General features: G+C 33.3%; 1 protein-coding gene across 1 annotated transcript; it reads left to right on the top strand.

The window, feature by feature from the left end:
* Window positions 1-6134: 6134 nt before the first annotated feature.
* Window positions 6135-22250, top strand: LOC150100624 (RNA-binding protein MEX3B-like). The gene is made up of 2 exons (XM_090401161.1): window positions 6135-6475; window positions 20272-22250. The coding sequence occupies exons 1-2, from the start codon at window positions 6253-6255 to the stop codon at window positions 21519-21521; spliced, it is 1473 nt and encodes a 490-aa protein (XP_090257287.1). The 5' UTR covers window positions 6135-6252; the 3' UTR covers window positions 21522-22250.
* The last annotated feature ends 1167 nt before the right edge of the window (window positions 22251-23417 follow it).

The following is a 23417-nucleotide window of genomic DNA, read 5'->3' as shown; positions in this document are numbered from 1 at the left end:
ATCTGCCATGAGGGCTGTAATGCGTGTCAGTGGGTCCTGCTACCACAACTGAGTTAAGTGTTGAATAGCTGTGTAGTATGCGTCCACTTCTGTTGTTGGTGGTGCTGAACCATGCTGTGTGTTTGGCGTTCAAGTCTCCTGCTATGATGGTGGGGTCTGTGGTGCCAAGGACTGCATCCAGGTCTGCTGTCAGTAGAGGGTTGCTTGGTGAGTTGTACGCAGCAAATATCTTGAGGCTTCCAGCATTGTTTGTGTGGAGTTGTATTCCTGTGGTCTCCAGGTTTGTAGTCTGTGGATTGGATATGGCATTGTGGTGGAGGTACGGTTTGATGTACGGTTTTACAGATGATTTTTTGCAATATATATATGTGTGTGTGTGTGTGTGTGTGTGTGTGTGTGTGATGTGAAAAGTTTTTTACATCATCATCATCAAATTCCTGCCATGTACCCTCAAGGGGTGTAAGTTTTTTACATTGGGGATAATATATATTAAGAATACCAAGTAATTTTATAAACTTGGTTTTTTTACTCTTTCTTCCAAGTAAGCAAAACAGTTAAGTTTGTGCCTGAACGTAGTTCAAGTCTAAAGGTAGGGAAACACCAGGGCAACTCGTTGTAAAGGTGGCTAAAGCTCTGATCACCATTCTTAGTATTTCCCATAATGTAAAACACATCTCACTAAGAGATGTATACTGTTATACATTATGGGTGGGGGGGTCACTACCCAGACCGATTTTTAAGTAACTTTAAGCACTTGAACGTAGTTCAATTCTGAACTACGTTCAGGCGCAAACTTAATTCTTTTGCTTACTTGGGAGAAGAAGTAAAAAAACCAAGTTTATAAAATTACTTGGTATCCTTAATATATATTATCCCCAAGGTAAAAAACTTTTCACATCTTTATCTCATCCAGAGTTTCTTATTCAAAATAAAAAGCAACTTGTATAGGTAAAGTTGATAAGGCTGTGTATTACTAAAAAACTTGGTATTTCAGGGTCTAGCTACTCACTGAGGAGACCTCATGAAACTGTCTGGGTAGTGACCCCCCCACCCATAATGTATAACAATATATATCTCTTAGTGAGATGTGTTTTACATTATAGGAAATACTAAGAATAGTGATCAGAGCTTTATCCACCTTTACAACGAGTTGCCCCGGTGTTGCACTACCTTTAGACTTGAACTACGTTCAGGCGCAAACTTAACTGTTTTGCTTACTTGGGAGAAGGAGTAAAAAAACCAAGTTTATAAATTACTTGGTATCCTTAATATACTGTGTATATATAATAAATTTTTTAACTTGGGGATATTGTATATTAGGATAACCAAGTAATTTTATAAACTTGGTTATTTTAACTCCTAATACCAAGTATGCAAAGATGTATACTGCAATATATAAGCATTCTCCTTCATTTTGGAAGTTTCAACCTTTTTTGAGGTCTCCTCAGTGAGTAGCTAGACCCTAAATATATATACCATACCAAGGCTTTAAACTTGGTTATTTTAACTCCTAAATTTTAACTTCTATAGGTAAAGATGATAAGGCTCCGTATTACTAAAACCTTGGTATTTAGAGTCTAGCTACTCACTGAGGAGACCTCAAAAAAGGTTGAAACCGGTCTGGGTAGTGACCCCACCCATAATGCATTGCAGTATACATCTTCTAGTGAGATGTGCTTTACATTATGGGAAAATACTAAGAATAGTGATCAGAGCTTTAGCCACCTTTACAATGAGTTGCCCTGGTGTAACATCTTTAGACTTGAACTTTGTTTTGGGCGCAAACTTAATTGTTTCCATACTTGGGATTAGGAGTTAAAATAACCAAGTTTATAAAATTACTTGGTTATCCTAATATACAATATCCCCATGTTAAAAAATTTATTACATCTATATCTCCTCCAGAGATTTTTATTAAAAATAAAAACACCTTGTTGCAACTTCTATAGGTAAAGGTGATAAGGCTCCGTATTACTAAAACCTTGATATATATTTAGGGTCTAGCTACTCACTGAGGAGACCTCAAAAAAGGTTGGAACCGGTCTGGGGTAGTGATCCCACCCATAATGCATTACAATATACATCTTCTAGTGAGATGTGCTTTACATTATGGGAAAATACTAAGAATAGTGATCAGAACTTTATCCACCTTTACAATGCGTTGCCCTGGTGTTGTAACATCTTTAGACTTGAACTTTGTTTCAGGCGCAAACTGAATTGTTTGCATACTTGGGATTAGGAGTTAAAATAACCAAGTTTATAAAATTACTTGGTTATCCTAATATATATATATATATATATATGGAAAAGCTCTGATCACCATTCTTAGTATTTCCCATAATGTAAAAACATCTCACTAAGAGATGTATACTGTTATATATTATGGGTGGGGGGGGGGGTCACTACCCAAACCGTTTTTAAGTAACTTTAAGCACTTGAATATATATATATTTAAATATCCACCTTTACAATGAGTTGCCCTGATGTTGCACCACCTTTAGACTATATATATATATATTATATTATAATATTATTAGTGTATTGACCATTGACGTTACTGACAGGATGGGTGAAGCACAAGTGCTTTTCATATTCCCCTTTATCTGTAATGAGAGTTATTTGGGAATGGGAGATTTGTGAGCAATTAAGCTCGCCCTCTGAGGGAAGTAGTGTTAGCTATGATCAGTTGAGAGAAGAATAGCCTTCGGTCTTTTGTGTTTGTAGTAATCAGTCTCATTGTAATTGACAGCTTGCACGATTAGTGGGTTTGAATGTGAACTTGACTTCACGAAGAATTTTTCTGCAAGATCACGAAGAAGAGAGGAGATGTATGGAGTGCCGGTTTCTCGGTGAATTTGTGAATTTCTGATGAACCACGGTGCATCCAGGATCATCCTAAGGCATTTGTTTTGGATTCTCTGTAATTTTGAAATGTTTGATCTTGAAGTGTGACTCCATGCTGGTGAGGCGTAGGTAATGACTGGACGTATTACCATCTGGTAAAGAAGCAATTTATTATGTAGGTTCAATTTGCTCTTGCGGTTGATCAATGGGTAGAGCTGAGCTATGACTTTGGAAGATTTGGAACAAACGAGATTGATGTGTTTGTTGAAAAGGAGTTTCTTATCCATCAATACCCCAAGATATTTGGTCTCTGAATGCCATGGGATCTTTTGACCAGAGAGCAGGATGTCTTCTTTGTTGCAGATCTTTCTTCTTGAAAACATCATGGCTGAGCTTTTGAGGGGGTTTACTTATATATATTAGTTTTTATATAATTTTATTAGTATTTTATTTTATTTTATTAGTATTATATATAAAAAAGTATTTTACCTTGGGTATAATAAATGTTAAAAATACCAAGCAATTTTAAACCTGATTTTACTCCATATCCCAAGTAAGCAAACAGACAAATAAGTCAAGTTTGCGCCTGCAAGTGATGCAAATCTAGCTGATCCTACAGGTAGTGCAATTTGTCTGTTTGCTTACTTGGGAAATGGAATAAAACCAGGTTTAAAATTGGTTGGTATTTTTAACATATATATATATATATATATATATATATATATATATATATATATATATACAGTATATATATTAAGGATACCAAGTAATTTATAAACTTGGTTTTTTTACTCCTTCTCCCAAGTAAGCAAAACAGTTCAGGCGCAAACTTAAATGTTTGCTTACTTGGGATTAGGAGTAAAATAACCAAGTTTATTTATAAAATTACTTGGTAACCCTAATATACATTATTCCCAAACGTAAAAAAAAAAAAAAAAACTTTTTTACACACACACACACATATATACTGTATATACAGGGTGTTCGGGATAAATTTGACATATTTATAATTAATTATATTTTTCCGTAAGTTACATGTATTAACACACACTTCTCTTCATTTAAAAGTTTGGACCCTTCTTCATTCATATACAAGATGTCAGAAAGGATGGATAGCTGGAACCCACCTGAATCATGGAAGAGAATAACTTGTATCATGATGATTCGTGCCCGCCATCAAAATAAGGATATTACGACTGCTGCCCAATGCTCCCTGAATACAGTAAAAACAATCAGGCATGAACTAGAGACTTGCAATGGTGACTACGAGGATGTAGCAAGAAGTAAGATCCCTAGCAGACGATCTGATTGCGTTCGTACAGCAGAATTCCTCGCAAATCTGCAGGAACAGGTGTTGAAGAACCCTGGCATTGGAATTCGGGCTTTGTTCGTGGAGTTGCTAACTGTAGTCAAGCCCTGGATAACAAGGGTAGCCAATGGTAGGCCGTATGTATGGCAGCAGGATTCGGCCCCTTGCCACACCTCTGGGAAAAGTCAAAAATGGTTGTCTGAAAATTTCTACGACTTCACCAGTCCAAATGTTTGGCCTCCAAACTCCCCAGACCTTAACCCCATGGATTATTTTGTATGGGGCGCAGTTGAAAAAGACACCAATCGCACTTCCAGTAATACAAAAGCCCAGTTAATGGATAAAATTAAAACAGTTTTTGCGGCCCTTCCCAGGGAGACTGTAGCATCAGCTTGTTCGAGGTTCCGAAGCAGAATTGAAGCTGTGATCGATGCTAATGGTGGTTATTTTGAGTAAATCTTGTTGATAGTATTGTAATTAACTCTGCCTGTAATGTTTTTTTGTCAATTCATTAAATTTAATAGATACAAAGAAGATTTTCTTTTTCCTTACAAAACTGTCAAATTTATCCCGAACACCCTGTATATATATATATAGAGAGAGAGAGATTGCACAAAAATCATCCGCAGTATGACATGATGGACTGTGTTGAAAGATACAGATTTGTTCTGTGAGAGTGCCACAATAGAGCTAGCATTGTATTATCCAGAAGTTGTATATATATCGGAGTATTCACCTCTCCAATCAAAGGTTCATAATAGAACCAGTGCAAGATCATTAACTCATTCATCTTACTATATATCAAGATACTAATAAATATCCGAAAAAAACTTATTTTATGATAAAATAAGTGTAATTAAGTTTACTCAAGGAAGCAATAGGAAGGACCTCTATTCATATCACCGGGTGTATAGAGAAATTAAAAAATTTTTATAATTACAGCTATTTTGCCTGCTTCAGTTAAAAAAATTTTTTTTTTTTAGTATTAGAACTTCGATCAATAGCAACAGTAGGCTAGTAATCAGTACTTTTGAATATATTTTCTCATATTTTCAAAAAAGAAAAAATTCATTTGAGGTGAAACTTAATTCTTATTTTTAAGAAGTTGGTAAACATGTTTCCAAAACTCAATTCGGCATTTCAGGAGGGAGGTGCTTTTATTTACTTTTACTTCGTTTACATTTCTTGTTTTCTGCCCCAATATGCGTTCGAGGTCCACTTATTTTATAATATTTATTTTATTTACTTCATGGTTTCTTTTCTTTTTTCCAACTGAGCTTTACAGCAATATGCAAGTGAACAGAATGGACAGTAGTATTAATAAAAAAGTTATTCATTTTTTTGTTAACATAAGATGCGAATAAAAGTTTAGCATTCTATTGGTATAATGGAAAAAGAGTAGCGCAATATTCAGTTGTAGTAAAAACTTGATCCTAAAAAAAAGACGAAGAGAATCTATTGGCTTTAGAATATGTCTCATAAAAAAAAAATAATAAAAAAACGGGAAGACCAAGCCGATAGTGGGATGTTCTGTACGGTAGTGATAAACTTGAAGGTTTATAGTCAGTGACAAACAAATCTATTACGAGAGAAATGACAGATCTAGGAAAGTGCTACAGTTATGATTAGATGTATAATTTCGAATTTCAGAATAACGACTTCATTGGTGACACCGTTTAGTTATTTATTACAACAAAAGAATTGCTTTATTAACTGTATCAATCTTGAAGTCGTAGAATAAGAAACTAAAACAACTACGTACTCTAATATGTGGAAGAAAACATGCCGGTTGTTCACCGGAAATACAACTTATGCTAGTCCAGCCCCACATATTACAATCTTCCAATCATATTTGAAAGATTAATCTCATACCCTCCTAGTTCCTCCCAATTCTCTGCGATTCTCGCATGACGTCACTCTTTGTATTTCTCAGGCTGACGGTTATTTTGGAGCAGTGCGGCTGAAAGGTTGTCGCCGTGCGGGTGGTGGCACCTTTGGTAAGAATTGTGGCGGTGGTTAATACCTATTAATATTTTTCATTGTTTTTTATTTTTTTTCTCCTCTCCTCATCGTTATTTAATCTGTGCTTATCTATTGCGATGCCAGCTAGTCTTTTTCCGGATATGGAGCCCCCAAATAGTAGTCTTGAAGATCAAAGAGCTTTTCAAGTAGCTTTAGAATTGTCACTATTAGGTATTAATGAAAGTGAGAATTTTCATATGTCTTACGATTCAGACGCACGTAATAAAAAGAGTCAGAATACAACAGAATGTGTACCTGTGCCAAGTTCTGAACACGTTGCAGAAATTGTAGGCAGACAAGGTAAGTTATAACTATGTGATCCTTTGTTACTTCTCAGTGAAAGTTCTTTGTTCGCCATGACCAGCGTGCTGTACCCTGCGCATGGCGCTTTTCCTTTGTTTCTATTTACCGGCTTATAACTAAACATTTAAAAGTAACTTTCATAGTTATTTCTTTATCGTAACTTATTTATCCTGACTTGAAAATGATACAAGTGTTAGGTCTAAGAAAATGAATCATTTAAAAAGTTCATGTATGCCCAAGTAGATGAAATAGCATGTCCCTTTGGATGTGGAGCACAATTCAATTCTGTCGGTTTGAAGTAAATTCTGTGAAAACATTATTGATCATTCTAAAGTTATCGTTAATTTTTAAAGATTTTACTCTTATAAAATTTAAGTTAAAATTTCTTCTTTTGTATTTTTATAAAACTTTCTTTTAAAACTGGCAGTTTTTGTACATATCGATTCAAACGTCATTTACCTCTTCAAGAACGTAGATCTCTTACGAAAAGAGACCTACGTTCTCAAATAGAAAACAAGAGTACGTGTAGCAATAAAAATATTACCAAATTGTACAAATAAGAGTAAATCTTATTCTTCAGTTTTCCTGATAGAAATTACATGTTCATAAATTCACGATAAATTTGTTTTGGAGAACTTAAGTCAGTGGAGTGATTTTGTGTCATGAAGTAGAATATTTAGGGATCCAGTATCGCTTACTTTATGAAAAGATAGTCTTTTTATTAGCATTATCTCTTTTCTAAACTTGTATTCAAAGTTTGCACAAACCTTTTTTAAGAATCAACAAGCATGGAGTTAGTAACATTAATGTGTTAATGCGTTTCGAAATCGGATTATCAGAGAGTTTTTTGATGTGAACTTACCAAAGAATTCCATGTGCATGGTCTGAAAGGACGAATGCCGTTTAAACGAATTTTAGATTATTTAAGTATTGTCAATAATTGAGTTGCGTTTTTTTTAGCGATGGTGAAAATTATTTACCAAAAAATTACTGGTTGTTGAGTACGTTTTACATATGATCCTAGAAATAGGTTGAATACGAGCTGATTTCTCAGACTCAAGACTACAAATCTTTCTAAAATTGCTGTTCAGTCTCTCACTCCGTTTCTTTCTATAGTAATTGGGAAAACCCAGAAACCTCTTGCCTGATTAAACTATCTCAAGTATGGATTCCTCCAACGTCGATCAAATAGGGATTTATTTATTTATGTCGCTAACCTTCTAGAAAACTGTCATAAATGGGAGATCTTAATCGGTTGTTCGTGATATCTCAGTGCTCTTTGATTGCTCGTTTTTCGCACGAATGCCTGTTTAAGCCCTTGTTAAACTGCTACTGGGTTGACTGCTTTCTCTGCGGTCGCATATTACATGTGGTGGATGGAGATTTGTCCTCAAACTTAGCAATTAATGGAGTTCAGGTGCCCGTACCTTCACTTATTCTTTTCTCACTATATATCGATGACTTTTTCCCAGTTGAATATTTTTCCCGTTCTTAATCAGCAATCTGTGGATCAAATACGATCCACAGATCGCTGATTAAGAACGTCGCATTCCTCTCTAATTATCATTCTAAATTCTAACCCCCCCCCCCCATCAAAACCATTTTTGGCTTAGATATATCAATCAATGAATTTCAATTCTGGCGAAATCAGAATGGCATTCTCTCACACAATGTTCATTTTCTGCAAATTTACTTTGGTTACTGTTCAGATAATTGCATTATCATATACCAAATAATTGTATTGTTAATTCCATGTGCATACTCTAATTCTGTTCAAATGTGTGTTCTATTGTATACCCTCAAGGATATACATATAAGGCCAGATTTATTTATGTACAAGACAAACGACAGCTTGGAGCCTTACATTAGAAGAGGTCTCTACCTCAGTTAAGATGTTCCACCAATGGTGAAACAGTTAATGGAAGTGACCATTGCAAGGGATGTTATGGGATAATTTAATGAGCACTTTATCAGTTATATCATACTGGTGTAAATGATGCTGTGCAAGTTAGGGGAATTAGATGAAAGAATTGAGTGTATCGAGTGTTAATTGGGTAGGCTGTGGTAATGGATGATCACATTTTTTAGGAATATGCAAATTAGCTATGCCCTTAATCTGGTTATTTAATGAGTCTTGCAGTGAAAAAGATTCCTAAGGGGAAGGCAAATAGCGACACACCATGAGCATGGTTCTAGAACAGAAATTGTAATCCAAGGTTAGGAAAAGAATATAGGGGTGGCTTTAATGGGAATAGTTTCTTTAAGATAGTCAGCACAAGAGCAGGTCTTGTTATAGCAGTGTGTCTGCATTTTATGATGAGGGAAAATTCATATACAATGAACTGCTTTGCAAAGGCATTTGATAATTACCACATCACAGGTTGGCAGACAAGCTGTAAAGTAGAATTTTTTAATCCAATGCTGTGGGAATGTTGGAGTTTAATGTGATATGTTAATTGAGTAGAACTCCAATGATGTAACTTAATGGAAGTAAATTTGATTATTATTAATACAAGTTGTACAATAATGACCCACAACAGACCCATGTACACACATGCAGTACAGAACTCGCTGGCAAAGATAGCAAATCTGTCACACTAATTTTTTATCCAATGCTATCTGTTGCAGTTCAAGTACCAATTTTCTATGTAGTAGTCTGCCAAAGAAAAGCTCTCAAATCTAGATAGTACATATTCTTTCCATTGTACAGTGGAATGGTGCATAGTATGAAATGTCATGCATTGTACAATACATGTCTAATACTGTGTAAGTAAATTACTAAAACAACCTTTTCTTAACAAACCTATGCTAATCTTGTTATTAACTCATCTCCTTCCTTGCTATCCTAACATTTTAATCAAAACTCACATACAGGCAGTAATTGAAACCTCAGTTTTTCCTCTTTGTGCAGTGGAACTTGTTGTCTTTACACTGTTTTGGGCCTTATCTATTTCACAGTTCTCATTAAACAGGCATCCTTGAGATGCCTTTAACTCTCTCCATGGAATGTTTACCACACATTTCAAGGACTGTCATCAAATCCTATGCTCACACACTAGCAACTCTTGCATCATTCCATTCTCACCTCAAACTTGGTACTTTTGCCATAACTTTTAATTGTTATCTTTGTTCTACTAAGCATATATAGAAAGAATTCCATTGGATTTTTCTCAGTTTTTATTATTCCTTTGGTAAGAATGCAGTAGTATCTAATAATTGTACATTTTCTTAACTTTTTTTTTAAATATAATGTTTTGAAATTTTTGAATAACATTGGAGAAGGAAGACTGTTCTAGATGAACAGAAGGGGTAATAAAACCAATTTGAAGTGTATGGCTGAAATACAAATTTTTATAATATAGATTTCTGAAAGGATTTCATGAATTGAGAATGTGAATACACCCAGTGAAAGATTGTAAATCTATAATACTGTTGATGGAATTCATGTAATCTTTTCAAGCTTCTTCAGGTCTCTAGTAAGAAGGATAATTTCATGCCATGTGAAATATATGCCACTTAGAAAAACTAAAAGATCCATGTCCACAGTGCCATTCAAAACTATAATTGGTCAATTAGACTTGATTCTATCCAATTAGCTGACCAGATCATGTTTGCAGACTTAAGAATTTACTTCAATTTTCATGGTATCCATATGCATCATGAATCTGCTCTTTTGACAGTGCTTTAATCTGCAGTCTCTAGAGTACACTGAATGTTAGTCACCCAAGTTTTAGTACGTAAATTGCACAACATATGAACTTGTATGCATGCCACAGTCTATGCAGATCTAGATAGCGACAAAAGAAATGATGTGACTTGAAAGATTCCAAATATCAGATTTCACGAGAATATCCAGCTAGAAAAGCTTAGATGGAAAATCTATATTTATTGAACCTGTTTGTCAAAATTGCCTTTGTGGAGTAATGTTGATGAAATAGTGTGAATAAGTTTATTGCCTATTTGCATTTGATTTTGCTAGCATTTACCACAAAGATAGCTTATGTGCAATGTAAATTATCACACTAATATCCTTGCTCTCACTTCAATCCTGCTTTCCATCTAGAAATCTGATCTCATCCAATGGTGCACTATTCTGTACTTATTTGTTTCAGCTTAAGACCTCACAGTGAACAGTACTGTTAATTCCTTCATGTAGTATCTGTGAAAGATATTTCTCCTGGTATGAGCCTTCCTGCATATTACAGGTCTGAAGTAGCTAGAGAAGTACCATGTTTGGTCTTCTCTGATTTTCTAACCTTTTATTTACCTGCAGTGATAAATGTACTATAAATTTCCAACTGCTGAACAGGGTTGACATTAAAAAAAAGTGCAGTCAGTAAGATGTGACAGATGTCCCTTTGGTAATGGTTCTGGAATCATTTGTAAAATGGACGTTGTGACACACTGCATGCTGCTTTGTGATATTAGTTGCATTAGTATCACTCCAAAAGCAAGTTACAATTTTTTTAAGAAACTTAATATACTATTTTAAATTTGTCTTCAGTATTTTTTTATCTGCCCTCTCTTGTATCAGGTATGGTATTCCATTGCCCTGTATTTTATAACAGAGATGGGGGGGGGGGGTAATATGGGCATTACATGTGTATATATTTCTCATAGGCCTGGTGAAGCAGTGGTGTATTGTAAGATAACAGAAATGACTATATAAATTCACAGCGCTACTATAAAAATGCAATTGATATGCTTGCATGTTAAATCTAAAGATATGCATATATTAATTTTGTATAGTGTATATAAGAAATTTGTTTCATGTACCACACTAATAAAAGTGTTACTTTCCATAAATTTTGATTTTAAACAATTTCTTAGCATAATGTTATGTAAGATAAAAGGGGGAAAAACATTGTGGAGTGAGAGGCAGCTAATGTGTTTAATATACATGTCTCCTGTCTTTTCTAAAACAGTAAAATGTAGTAAATAATCCTGTGCTAATAAAAACATTAGCCATCATAATAAGCAAACAAGTTAAATATTTTAAATTTTCACTTTAATTCACTAGGACTTTAACTGTTTTTTTCATTATATATTCAGAAAATTGTTCTTGACATTTAAATAATTTTCCATATTTTTTTTTTTTTCAGTATGTATGAATTTATTTGTAGGAATGTAAGCTTCTATAAACTTCGTGTTCTAATTGGTGTAGGAGGAATTTTTGTAAATGTCACTGTACGTGTATATCTGGAAGTTCGGAGTTCTGTTTGCTACACCCGTTTCCTTTCTTCCTGGTAAAGGAGAGTATTTATTCTGTAGCAGCAGAAGTGGAGTGAAAATATTTGAGAGCTTTCTAATTATAAAATTGTATTTTTCATATTACTGTTTAGTTTGCATATTTTTTATTTTCAGTGTGTACTTAAATTTCTGATTTCGTTGCTTTGCATTGTTTTTATATAAATCGGGAATCTGGTTTTTTTTTTACTGCTTCATATGAGTGGGTTTGGGATGAAGTAAATTTCTTGTTGAAAGTAATTATATTGCTTTATTTCATGTCTTCTAAAAATAATAGTAATAACTCTGGATTACTGTTCTACAACTAGCAATCCAGTGCTGGTTGCTTCTCCTTTTGATCTTTATAAAGTAGTGCTTATCACTTATTTACAAACTGCTTACTCTTAGGAATTATTTTATCGGTTAATTTTTTAAAATAATTCCACCCATATTTCTATATAGTACATTAGCCCAATGGCTAATGACTTACATAAGATAAGCCATTGTTTTTGGATTGTCTGATCTGGTACCATCCTCATGTGAGATGGTGCATTTTTTTTTTCAAACCACTCTGGGCCTCTTGTAAATAAGATATCTTTGTCCCATGGTAGACGGTGACAATCTTTTGACATAAATATATTCTAATTGGAGATTGAAATTATGTGAAATTACTGATTGGTAACAGCCATTGTCAATTTTTGCGACTACTTGCACAGGCATGTATTTTCATCTTAACTGTAGTTTTTTTTTTTCAGTGTACTCTGAAATTGCAATAGTTAACGTGAAATGTTAACAGAATCATCATTAACAGCACATTTCTCCAGTTACTTGCAGCTTAATTTTGGATGCTGTGGTGCCCTGATTTCCAAGACAATCATTGAAAATTGCAATCATCTGATCTTTAAAGTCACAGTATACTGATCAAGAGGGGGGGGGGTCCCACTTAACTATTGATCTGTCATTCTAAACCTTCAATTCTTTTTGTTTACATTCATTTTAACCTCTATAGGCATACTGTCACTGATTATAATTAAAAAAGCATTCGTTTCAGTGCTAACTTACCAAGGGAAATATTTATCAGTCTGGAATGTCATTGTTTTATATTCTAAAAAAAAAGTATAATAACAGTGCTTGTTATTCTAAGCAACCCACACACTAGGTTTGTAACCTGTTATAGAATTTGTTAAGGAAAAGCTTCTACAGCAATTATACTCATGCACAGTATAATTGCTACAGATGCTTTGTTCTTTGTTACCCAGTTCAAGATCACCACCTACCTGACTTACTGGAGTAATGACTTAAAATCCAATGGATTATTTGAGACTTAAAAATAATTAGGAAAACTGCTTTAAAATAACATTCAATTATAATGATGATTTAAGATAATTGGGAAAAAATTTTAGAATACTGAATTGTAATGATAACCTATTGTTATTACTGATATACAGTAACTCACTTTATGTAAATAAAATACGGTATTCTTGCCCTCATGAGAAAAATATTGAACTTCATTCTTTGAGCTGTTATAAATTATATTTTTCTTTTTTGAATTCATCCAAAACACTAGTCCTTTTATTTGCTGTAATGTTATCAATACAATTTTCTTAATGAAATTGTTGTAAACAATTCTCTGTAACTTTGTTGTAAAACTCCTGTCAGCTGCACTTTATGTGAAATTTATTTTGCATGGAATACATTCTGAATCTAATGATAAAAACAGAAATTTTTAAGAAAATTGTTTTAATACTATGTTTTAACTTAAATTATTCTGTTATCATGCATTTGGTGTTTATTCCAGTGAGTATAAGATAATGAAAACTTTACAGAAATTAAGGTTTCATAACTAGTTTATAATGAACTTTCTTCCAAGGTGCTCCTGATTGCACTAATTTGCTTACATAGCAATCTTTTCCTGGAGTTTTTTTTCCTTGCCTCAGATATTTCTTTATATAACTTTTGTCTTATTTTGTTTAATTGATCATGCCATCTTAGACACTGCATTGAATGATAACAATGTAACGTTTTTTTGTGATATCCTTAGTATGGTTGTCATTGTTATCTGTTCACTCTTTAGTATCATTGACCTTCCATCAGGAGATAATTCATCTACAGTGCAATGGCATGGTATGAACACCACCAAATGTAATCAGTTCCATGAGTGGAAAACTTTAGCACCTAAGCTGAGGAAAATCAACTTCAGTTTGAGACTAATGCAGTATTTTTTGGAAGGAGAAGGAGAGAAACCAAACAGATGAACAATGTATTAATTACATGTCGATTTTTTTATAAGGTTTATTTACATAATAATATAGATTTAAAGTATTGATCAGTCCCCTTTTTTTTTATAATTCTATACATGAAATTGATTAAGAGTACTTTAGGATGGATTGACACAAAGGAGCTTCATTTGATTTGAAGAGCTGTAGATTATATTCCTTGGAAAACATAAGATGAGACTAGGACAGTAGTAATAGTAGAAGGGAGGGATAAATGAAGAGGAGTTGTTCTGTGGGTTTCAACTAAGAATTATTGTGCTACTAATTTTGATAGATTTAAGACGATGGATGAATTGCTAATTAACAGGCTGTACAAGTATCTGTTCAAGAGACAAGCAGTAGAAACTGAGTGCCTGCATGAGAGTAAGTGGAGTGAATTGGGGAGAAGAGATGGATCATTAATCAACCTAACTGTTTTTCTGTACTGAGTCAAGTATTTTAAGGAACTCTCAGGAGCATCACCTCAAATGAAAAAAAAAGTATTCAGGCATAAAATAAAATGCCTATTTTATTTTACACCATTCACAGCTTTGTTGATGGAGTTGGCAATCGACTGGCATAGGCAGTTATATAGAATTAAAGAAATTTGCAAGTTATACAATCCTGATTGCATTCTACCTTTAAGTTTTTGACTACTTTATTTATTATGCCATTTAATTTTTTCATGGTAAATATTTTAAATGAGTCTCACTCATGAAAAGTCGTAAACCTGTAGGCTTGACATGGATGGGCTAAGATATTAATGAATTTATCTTGAATACAGGAAGAAAGAGGCAAAATTCGTTTATTACTTAAAGACATTGACAAACATCCATGCCCTTGGTAGATAAAAGCTTTAAAAAAATCCTTTTCGTTAGCAGCTTTTATGTTTTTCCCACTTTTGTTAGTACTTTCTACCATATGTAAGCTTCCTTGATTCAGTTTACATACAGATCATCTTTAGCATCAGAGAAATCAGTTATTATTTTCCTGAAAACTATTCAGCTTTGCAAAATATATCAAATTATTATTTTGGAATTGTTCTGCAAGGAGCTTTAATTAAACTGCAATTGCTCACTTATTATTTTACTCTTCCCTGAAGCTTTGTATTCATATTATTCAAGTGAGAAATCATGTTGAACAGAAAGTGCAAATCACACTTCCATGAAATTTTCAAACGTGCCTTTTTACAACAAGATACTCTTTTGAAGAAGTAAGGAAGTAAAAATTCCAAGACTTTTCCTCTACTTAACTGTCTATATTTGTAAAATTAGTAAGATCATCAAAAATGCAGTCACTGCTTTTCTTGAAAGACTCAAACTGTCGTTGAATGAGAGCTTCCACTTCTAATATAATTCAAAATTTTTACAACAATATATCCATCACATTTTTCATTTCATCTCTTTTAGACATCTGGGCACAAATTTTACTGGTGCAAAATAAAGTGGTAGTGTGGACTTGATGTTGTTTTCTTTTAAATGCTGTTTTAAAGAGAATCAAATCCTAAGTTTGCCCCAATCATAGTGGGAGCATAGTCTTTTGTGACAACCAGTTTTTTTTTTTTAAATCAGATTAATTTTTTTTTAACATTTCACTTCACATCTTTTGCTAACTCTTGTGTTCTGTTTACAATGTTCTTCAATTTAATTGTAAATTATTTACCTTTTGAAGAATATTGTCATCTTTTATTTTGAATCATAATTCTCCAACAGAGTTTCAGTAACTATAATGTTTTTTTAGCTAGAGTCCAAATTGCTTTATAGCTAGCTAACATAACTAGTTCTTTTGATTAAAAAAAAAAAAAAAAAAAAATCTTTTCAAGCCTCTCTTGTTCATTGCATGAACAAAATTATCAATGTTATTAACTGGAAATTTTACATCAAATTCTCTGTTTGCTTAAAGTTGTATAGTTTTGTCACCATCATCTTCTGAATTTTGTTTTTAAATTAAATTTATTTAAACACTTCAAGATGCATACTACAAATATGTTTGCAAGAGTATGCAAAAGTATATAATTGCTGAAAAACAACTAAGCTAGAATGCTGCTATAAAGTGTGCTGAGTCATGTATGAAAAAGATTTGCTCAAGGTGGTGCAGTTGCTGCATGCTATCAAATTTGGGATAAAAAAAAAGTTGGAAAAGTTTTTTTTAAAATTTTACCAATGAAATATACAAAAAATAAGTTTTTAAATTTGATTATTTTATTTGTATTGTCATTTTAATGTTTTCCAAAGAACACCATTGGCCACAGTTGTCTTGTCCACTGGCCACATATGACCATGGGGTTGCCCATCCCTGTTATAAAGACTAGTTCCTTGCCTTGAACAGAAATTCTGTAGATGCCATTATTATCATCACTATTACTGGTGATAGTGATGATAATTTTCTCCAAAAAATGTTTTTCGGTATATTCCCTGTTTGTGATTGTGAAAATACTAGTGGTGGTGGGCAGTAGATGCTGTTGGTGTAGATGATGCAGTTCGTTGTGGGTGGTGGATTGAGTGGTGAAGACAAGAGTTGTAGAGTATGTGCCCTCCTCAATGAGTCCTTGGAGGTGTAACATAATAATAATGCCAACCTCCTAGCATTACTCATTCTCCTGCATAAATGGCTGAAATGAATCACTTTCTCTACAATTCAAAATGTGGATCTCGTGTGTTTCCTATGGTCTTTTCCAGAAAGACATCATCAGAAGCATCTTTGGGTAGCCAGTTTTCTTTTTTTAGTCATTTCTGCCAAAAACAAATTGCAATAGATTTCTCAACCTCTAAAACTACATTTTCTGTTCAGTATGCTGCTTTCACCTACCTAGATATTATGAATCTTAAATCCATTCAACTTTAGTTGAATGGGTTTTAAGATTCATAATGTCTGGGCAGTGCACAAATGTTTCCTAAAAGTTCTCATTGCTATCCACAGGAGGGTGGCCATGCTGATGAATGTTCATTCTTTTAACTCCTTCAAGCATTGTCGCACAGATGGTCTTTTTCAGAGCTGTACCACAAAACCATCATTTCTCTGCTTTTTTCCATTAGTTTCTTAAAACTTTATATGCAGCTGTCCAACATCTTTTGCTCTCCATTTGTTTTTCCCTATATACACCTTAATATCATGGAATGATATACAAAAAATGCTCATTGAACCTGGAGCATCATCTGTAATTAGATTATATATTCTTGAAAAGAAATGTTTCACCCATGGTTTAACCCCAATATAAGTAAACAAACTGCTTGATATATCATATAGAAAACAGTTGACCTTGCATGAAATACTCAACATATGCTTCTTTCAGGCTTTAGAATGAAAACAAGAAAATTTCTTGTCAAATATACCTTCCTGGCCTGTGGGGGGGGGGGGGGTTGAAAGTGAAATGAAACTGTCAGAATAGTGCAAAAAGTTGTGCGCTAACAGTCACATGACTTAAAAGCTGCATCTGCAATCAGTTTCTTTCTTAAAATGAAACATGTTTATAGACTTCTAAATATTTAGAAACAGCTTTGTAGGCAATTTTCTAGTAACTAGACATAAGTTATTGTTGTGGCAAAGGATTTTGTGCACATACAAACTGTATATGAAAAATATTTTGTTACCAGGACTCTTTTCCTCTACCATGTTATTTAATTTTAAGTGATTCTCACCCACAAAAGGCAAAACTATGGTACCTTTAGTGCCATGGGTGGGTTATGGGTTTTGTCCATTATCTTTTATTATAATTATTTTTGTGCATTATATAGGAACTGCCTTAGACTTTTATTATGTTACTTCAGTAGCAGACAATGAAATTCACTGTCCATCTGTAAACATCCATGCCTATAATGGGATTCAAACCCACAACCTGAGCCTCTGCTCTCCAACAAATAAGTTGTAGGTTTGATTTTTGTTACAATGATAGCATGCATGCCAAAAGGCTGCTAACTGATATTTGTGTATTGACTAGGTTTAATTACTTTACCTGAACTATGAAGTTGAAAGTTTTTTTTTTTTTTTTTTTCTCCTTGATGGTTTCTTGCTATTCTTAGTCCTTATTTTCATCACTGTGATGCCACTGCCCTACTTATTATCAGCCTGCAAATGTACCATGTTTTATTACAAAAACAGGGCTCCCACATTATCCAACCCTTAACCTACCATGGTACTAATGTGCTTATAGGCATGGGTTGGTAAAAATAGTCTGTGAATCACAGAAAAATTTGTAACTTGTGATTTTTTTTTAATATTTATTTTACATAACTGGCATACCAGTTTGCAAACTTTGCAGTGCATCACTGTGTGTAAGGAGAAGGGAACCATTTGATTTCGTTCTTGAATAGTGAGGTAAGCTTTTCCAAGAAAAGAGCAGTAGAAGGAATTAGCTATAATAAATTTAGTTTAATCCTTTATTCAAGTGTGAGCAAACAAAGTTTGCACCTGAAAATATCTTCAGGACTGAGGCAAGGTGGTGCATCTGTTGGCAACTCATAGCAATTCCTGAAGATATTTTCAGGTGCAAACTTTGTTTGCTCACACTTATTATTATTACCACCCCAAGACCTCATGGAGTCAAAGACTCATCTGGGAGGTCCTTTTATCACACACACAGCTCATCATACCGTGTTTTAAACACATATCTCACTTAGATAAAGGATTAAACTAAATTTATTATAGTCTAACCAAGTGCAAAAAGGAATTAGTTGACATTTGATTGGTGTAATAAGTAAGAAACTGGGCCATGTATGGATGTTGACTAGCAGCACACATATATGGAATGCTTGGAAAGGAGATGAATGATGGTCAGTTTTTGACAGACTATAGAAAGAGACAATCTGTTAAATGGATTGCCATATTCTAGATAACAGTAAGCATTTTAGAGGTTTTGTTTTTCTCAAATGTCAAAATAATACTCTGAGGTAGGATGAATTTCAGTATTTATTGTGTTAGGAGTTATGAGAAAAAGTATCTTGAAAAGAACAGTTTTTTTTGAGTGAGTAAAACTATAAATAGCATCATTTTGTCTCTTCATTATACTTGCATAACCTCCATTTTGAAGAGGTATGCGGGGAGGATGTTAGATCAGGAGCATAGTTTCTTTCATTCTGAGCTGGTCCAGTTTGAGTGCGGTCTCAGATCACAAGACTTGTTAGTTTACATAGCTATTTTAGTAAGGAGTATAAACAAAATCTTGATTAATTAACTTTGAAAGAGTAATACTTTGAGAATGGTGATGGCTCAAATTTGTATTTTGTCACACTTTTTTTGTTAGCTGAAATTGGATCATCAAATTATGAGTGGTTGTCAACATAACCCAGATATTAAAGTTTTAATTCTGAATATCTTTTGCAGGCATTTCACCATGATATAAGACAAGCTCTGCAGATAACGTAGCCATTTCAGAGTATGTGAAGAAACAGTTTGTCTAAAGACATACAATCAGGAACAAATAACTTAATAGTAGCATTAATCTAAATCATAGAATTTTTGTGAATATATATATATATATATATATATATATATATATATATATATATATATATATATATATTTAGTGAACAATGAGAAAATGAAGATATTCTTTCTGTTTTTAAATTAGCAGCTGTTTAAAGACTGAAATTAATTTAATTCCTAAAACTAATGGTTTTTATTAGAAAATTTTCAGTTAGGACCAAAATAGTCTTTATGTACTTGATGAACAAGTACTGCAGTTCAGTTGTTTAGGGTTGAGACTTAATCACAAAGTCTCAATGTGGAGCATGTGGCACTTTAAAAAGTAAGGTAAATCTAGACATACACTCAATTACATAAACTGAAAATCATAGAGTTGAATGTGTTAGGACTGATAAAATAGCAAAATTCAGACATAATTAGAAAGGCTATGTTGAAAGCATTGTAGAAGGATGCCCATCCTATTTAAAGCAACATCGTGTAAAACTAAGCAGTGATGGACAGATCAGCTGTGAAGCAGCCATGCTTTGTGCTAAATAAATATGGCTGAATATATTTAATTCAAACAATCAATAAAATAATTTTATTTTAATGATGGCAAAAACTTGACACAAATACCAAACTTGAGACTTTGCTACATTTTTGCCACAAACCTAAAGATCCAGTTTTAAATTTTTTGTGTTCAGTATTGAAAAAGAAGTGCATATTTCTAGACAAATGATGAAACTTGCATCACAGGAATAATCCAAATACTATTTGGATGTTAATGGAAGATCTCTTGCTTTGTCTAGATGATTTTATCTGCTTTTTCTGTTGACTTTGTTCCATAATTGCTGTATGTATGAATATATTGTAATGTTTGTTATTTATTTGTAATGTTTATTATCATTTCAGGTTGCAAGATCAAGGCACTTAGAGCCAAAACAAATACATATATCAAAACACCAGTACGAGGAGAAGAGCCAGTATTTGTAGTTACAGGGAGAAAGGAAGATGTATGTGCTGCAAAAAGGGAAATATTATCAGCTGCTGAACATTTTAGTCAGATCAGGGCCCAGAGGAAAAATAACATGAATGGATCTCTAGTACCAGGGCCAAATTCAAACATTCCTGGACAAACCACAATTCAAGTAAGGGTACCTTATCGAGTAGTTGGACTAGTGGTGGGACCTAAAGGTGCTACAGTGAAAAGGATTCAACAGCAAACTAATACTTATATTGTTACTCCGAGTCGGGATAAAGAACCCATATTTGAGGTTACAGGATTGCCAGATAATGTAGAAAATGCTCGTAAGGAAATTGAATCGCACATTGCAATGAGAACAGGTGGAGTGTTGGATTCACCAGAGGATGATTTTCATACAAATGGCATTGAACAGCCTTATTCGGGAAACCTTAATACTGCTAATTTTATTAATTCTTTATATAAATCTGACTTTAGTCCCTTCTCTTGTGATGGCAATAACCTTCTTCCTCAAACTCAAGATATTGTTTCTTTTCCTCCATGTAATGTATCAACAAAGCTCACAGACATTTATTCATCTCCTCCAGTTTTCACTAGTAATTTTAACAGTGGATTTGGACTTTATGAAGATGAAGGAATAGAAGATTCTTCTGCATTTGAACAGTCCATGTTTCCAGTTGTAAGTAATGTGTGGTCAGATTTTACCACTACACAAAGCACTGTAGCTACACTTGTTGGTACAACTTCTAGTACTGCTCTCTCAGCATTGCCTCACAGAAGCAACAGTTTAGGTAGTGCTGATTCTGGTATTTCAGATTCCTTGATGCTTGATCATCCACCAGCTAGACGCATGCGAAGTGATCCATTAACAGGACTTTCAAATCTCTCTACTGTTACATCTAGTTCAGCATCCAGGCTAATTAACTGCTTTACTACAACATCATCATCAAGTGGCAGTTGTAGTAGTGATTCAAGCAGTCCTACAGACTCTCTAAATTCTGTTCGAAAAGTAAAGCGTGACTGTATCGTGTGTTTTGAAAGTGAAGTAGTGGCAGCACTCATACCATGTGGTCACAATCTGTTCTGCCTTGAGTGTGCCAATCGCATCTGTGAAAAACATGAGCCCGAATGCCCAGTTTGTCGCCAGCCAGCTAATCAGGCCATTCGTATCTATTCATAAGAGAAATATAGGATGCACTTTTTTTTCTTCCTGTTGGCCATTTTTCTAGTTTTACATCCTGCACTTCATTCTCACCCTACCCACCGATATTCACTTACCATTTAGCCTAGTGAATAAGGCTTAACTTAAGCTTAGATATAGATTCTTACTGTTCTCTTGCAATCTCAAGTAATTACAAGAGTATTATAAAGATTTTATTCTTTGACACAAGATTTATATAATATATATACATACATAGAAAGTAGATAATTGTTAGCTGGATAATTGAATTCCAGTAAAGAATGTTAGACCTGTTTATAATCGTTTTGATTATATAATTGCACATTTTGTTTCGTTACACTTGAATGTTTGTGAGAAGTCCATAAATTATGTTTTGAGAATATTTGTAAATTAGTTTTTTATAGCATTTTGCTGGACACATACTCAACTTGTGATCTGTCTGGGGGATTCTTTTAAAATAGCAAGGAGCAGCTTGTGCAACATTGCATTTGTATTTCTTATTTTAAATGTTTACAGTTTTTAAAAGTATGTATAGTTTTATTTTTTAATCAAAGTATAGATTACTATTTCTTGTAAGCATAATTTAATGAAGTCTAATTTCTATTGTTATATTTTTCATTATAATCATCCCCTTGTTTCAGGCACTTTTGAATTTTAAACTATGCATTTTTTTTTTTTTTTAACCACATCTGTATTATTTAAGCATTTACTTTTTTATATTTTATAGGTTATATGAATTGTACACTGCTTGCGCAATAAGTAACATTTGAAGTTGCAGGTCCTGGAAAAGATCAGACCTACAATATGCAAATTTTTTGTTATTTTTCATATCACTAACTGCAAATTAAGTAAATGTGAACAAAAGTGAAGAAACAAGAGGATTTAATGTTATTTTATCTTAGTTATGTATATTATAATGTCATAGAATGTATTTCTTTTAAAGGGCACAGACTGTAATGCTCGCAATATTGTTTTGTGTTAGTATTGCTACTGTTTATAAAAGATGCTAATATAATGTTGCCTTATCAGGGAATCTATTTATGTGGCCAATAAACTTTATTACTTTTCTTAGTCACAGAACATGCCATAAATGGATGGAATATTGCTAAGTTAATGCATAGCAGATATGTTAGTGTACAGAGAGCAAATAATGAAAGCCCCTTTATATATATATGTATATATATAATATATATATACACACACACATACGCAGTGTATATACATATGAATGTGTGTGTGTGTATGTATATATATATGTCTGTGTGTGTTGTATATAAATATATATACACACACACGCTCAAGATGTTGAATATGTTTTTGGGGTATTAATTGATTTGAGTATGAGCAGAGATTCAGATTCTTTCCAAAGTGAATTGAAGAGTTCCATAAATTATTCTTCATATATTTTATTATTGAAGTTTTAAATATCTCTGAACAAAATGTATTTTGAAGTTTAAATAAATAATACCTCTTGGTGTGAAAAAGTTTTTTGTCTGTACACATTTTTGCATTTTACATTACTCTCACCCCAGAACATTCTTTTAGGTGAATCAAGCAATTGAAAATTTACTTTGCATCCTAAAACTTAAATTGACAAACATGCTTAGGATTATTTTAGTTCTCTATTAAACATGCAAGTTAATAGATATTAATCCATCTCTGCCTTTTTCTTTTAATATAGAATAGGTGTCAAATTATGTGAAAAACATAATTTGTCGTTCTTTATTTTGTTTAAATTCTGCTTTTATTTTTAAAATTATTTTCAGAACAGTTCAAAGTGGTAATTCCTCTGGATTGAATTTGCCCATTTTGATTTTAAAGGTAAAATTATTTCTACAAGATATGTGAAAAATATGCTAGGTTCAACTTATGGATGGTGTTATGTAGGATATTATG

Source organism: Typopeltis vanoorti, chromosome 12 (genome assembly GCF_054136105.1).
Source record: "Typopeltis vanoorti isolate ZY-2024b chromosome 12, IOZ_Tvanoo_1.0, whole genome shotgun sequence".
In the NCBI taxonomy this organism is placed as follows: Eukaryota; Metazoa; Arthropoda; class Arachnida; order Uropygi; family Thelyphonidae; genus Typopeltis; species Typopeltis vanoorti.
This window is presented reverse-complemented; position numbering and strand designations above follow the sequence as displayed.

Excerpts from the sequence above, each read along its gene's own strand:
- LOC150100624 (XM_090401161.1), top strand. The coding sequence starts at position 6,253 with ATGCCAGCTAGTCTTTTTCCGGATATGGAGCCCCCAAATAGTAGTCTT. Across the intron at positions 6,476-20,271 it reads AGAAATTGTAGGCAGACAAG|GTTGCAAGATCAAGGCACTT; the intron begins GTAAGTTATAAC and ends TTATCATTTCAG.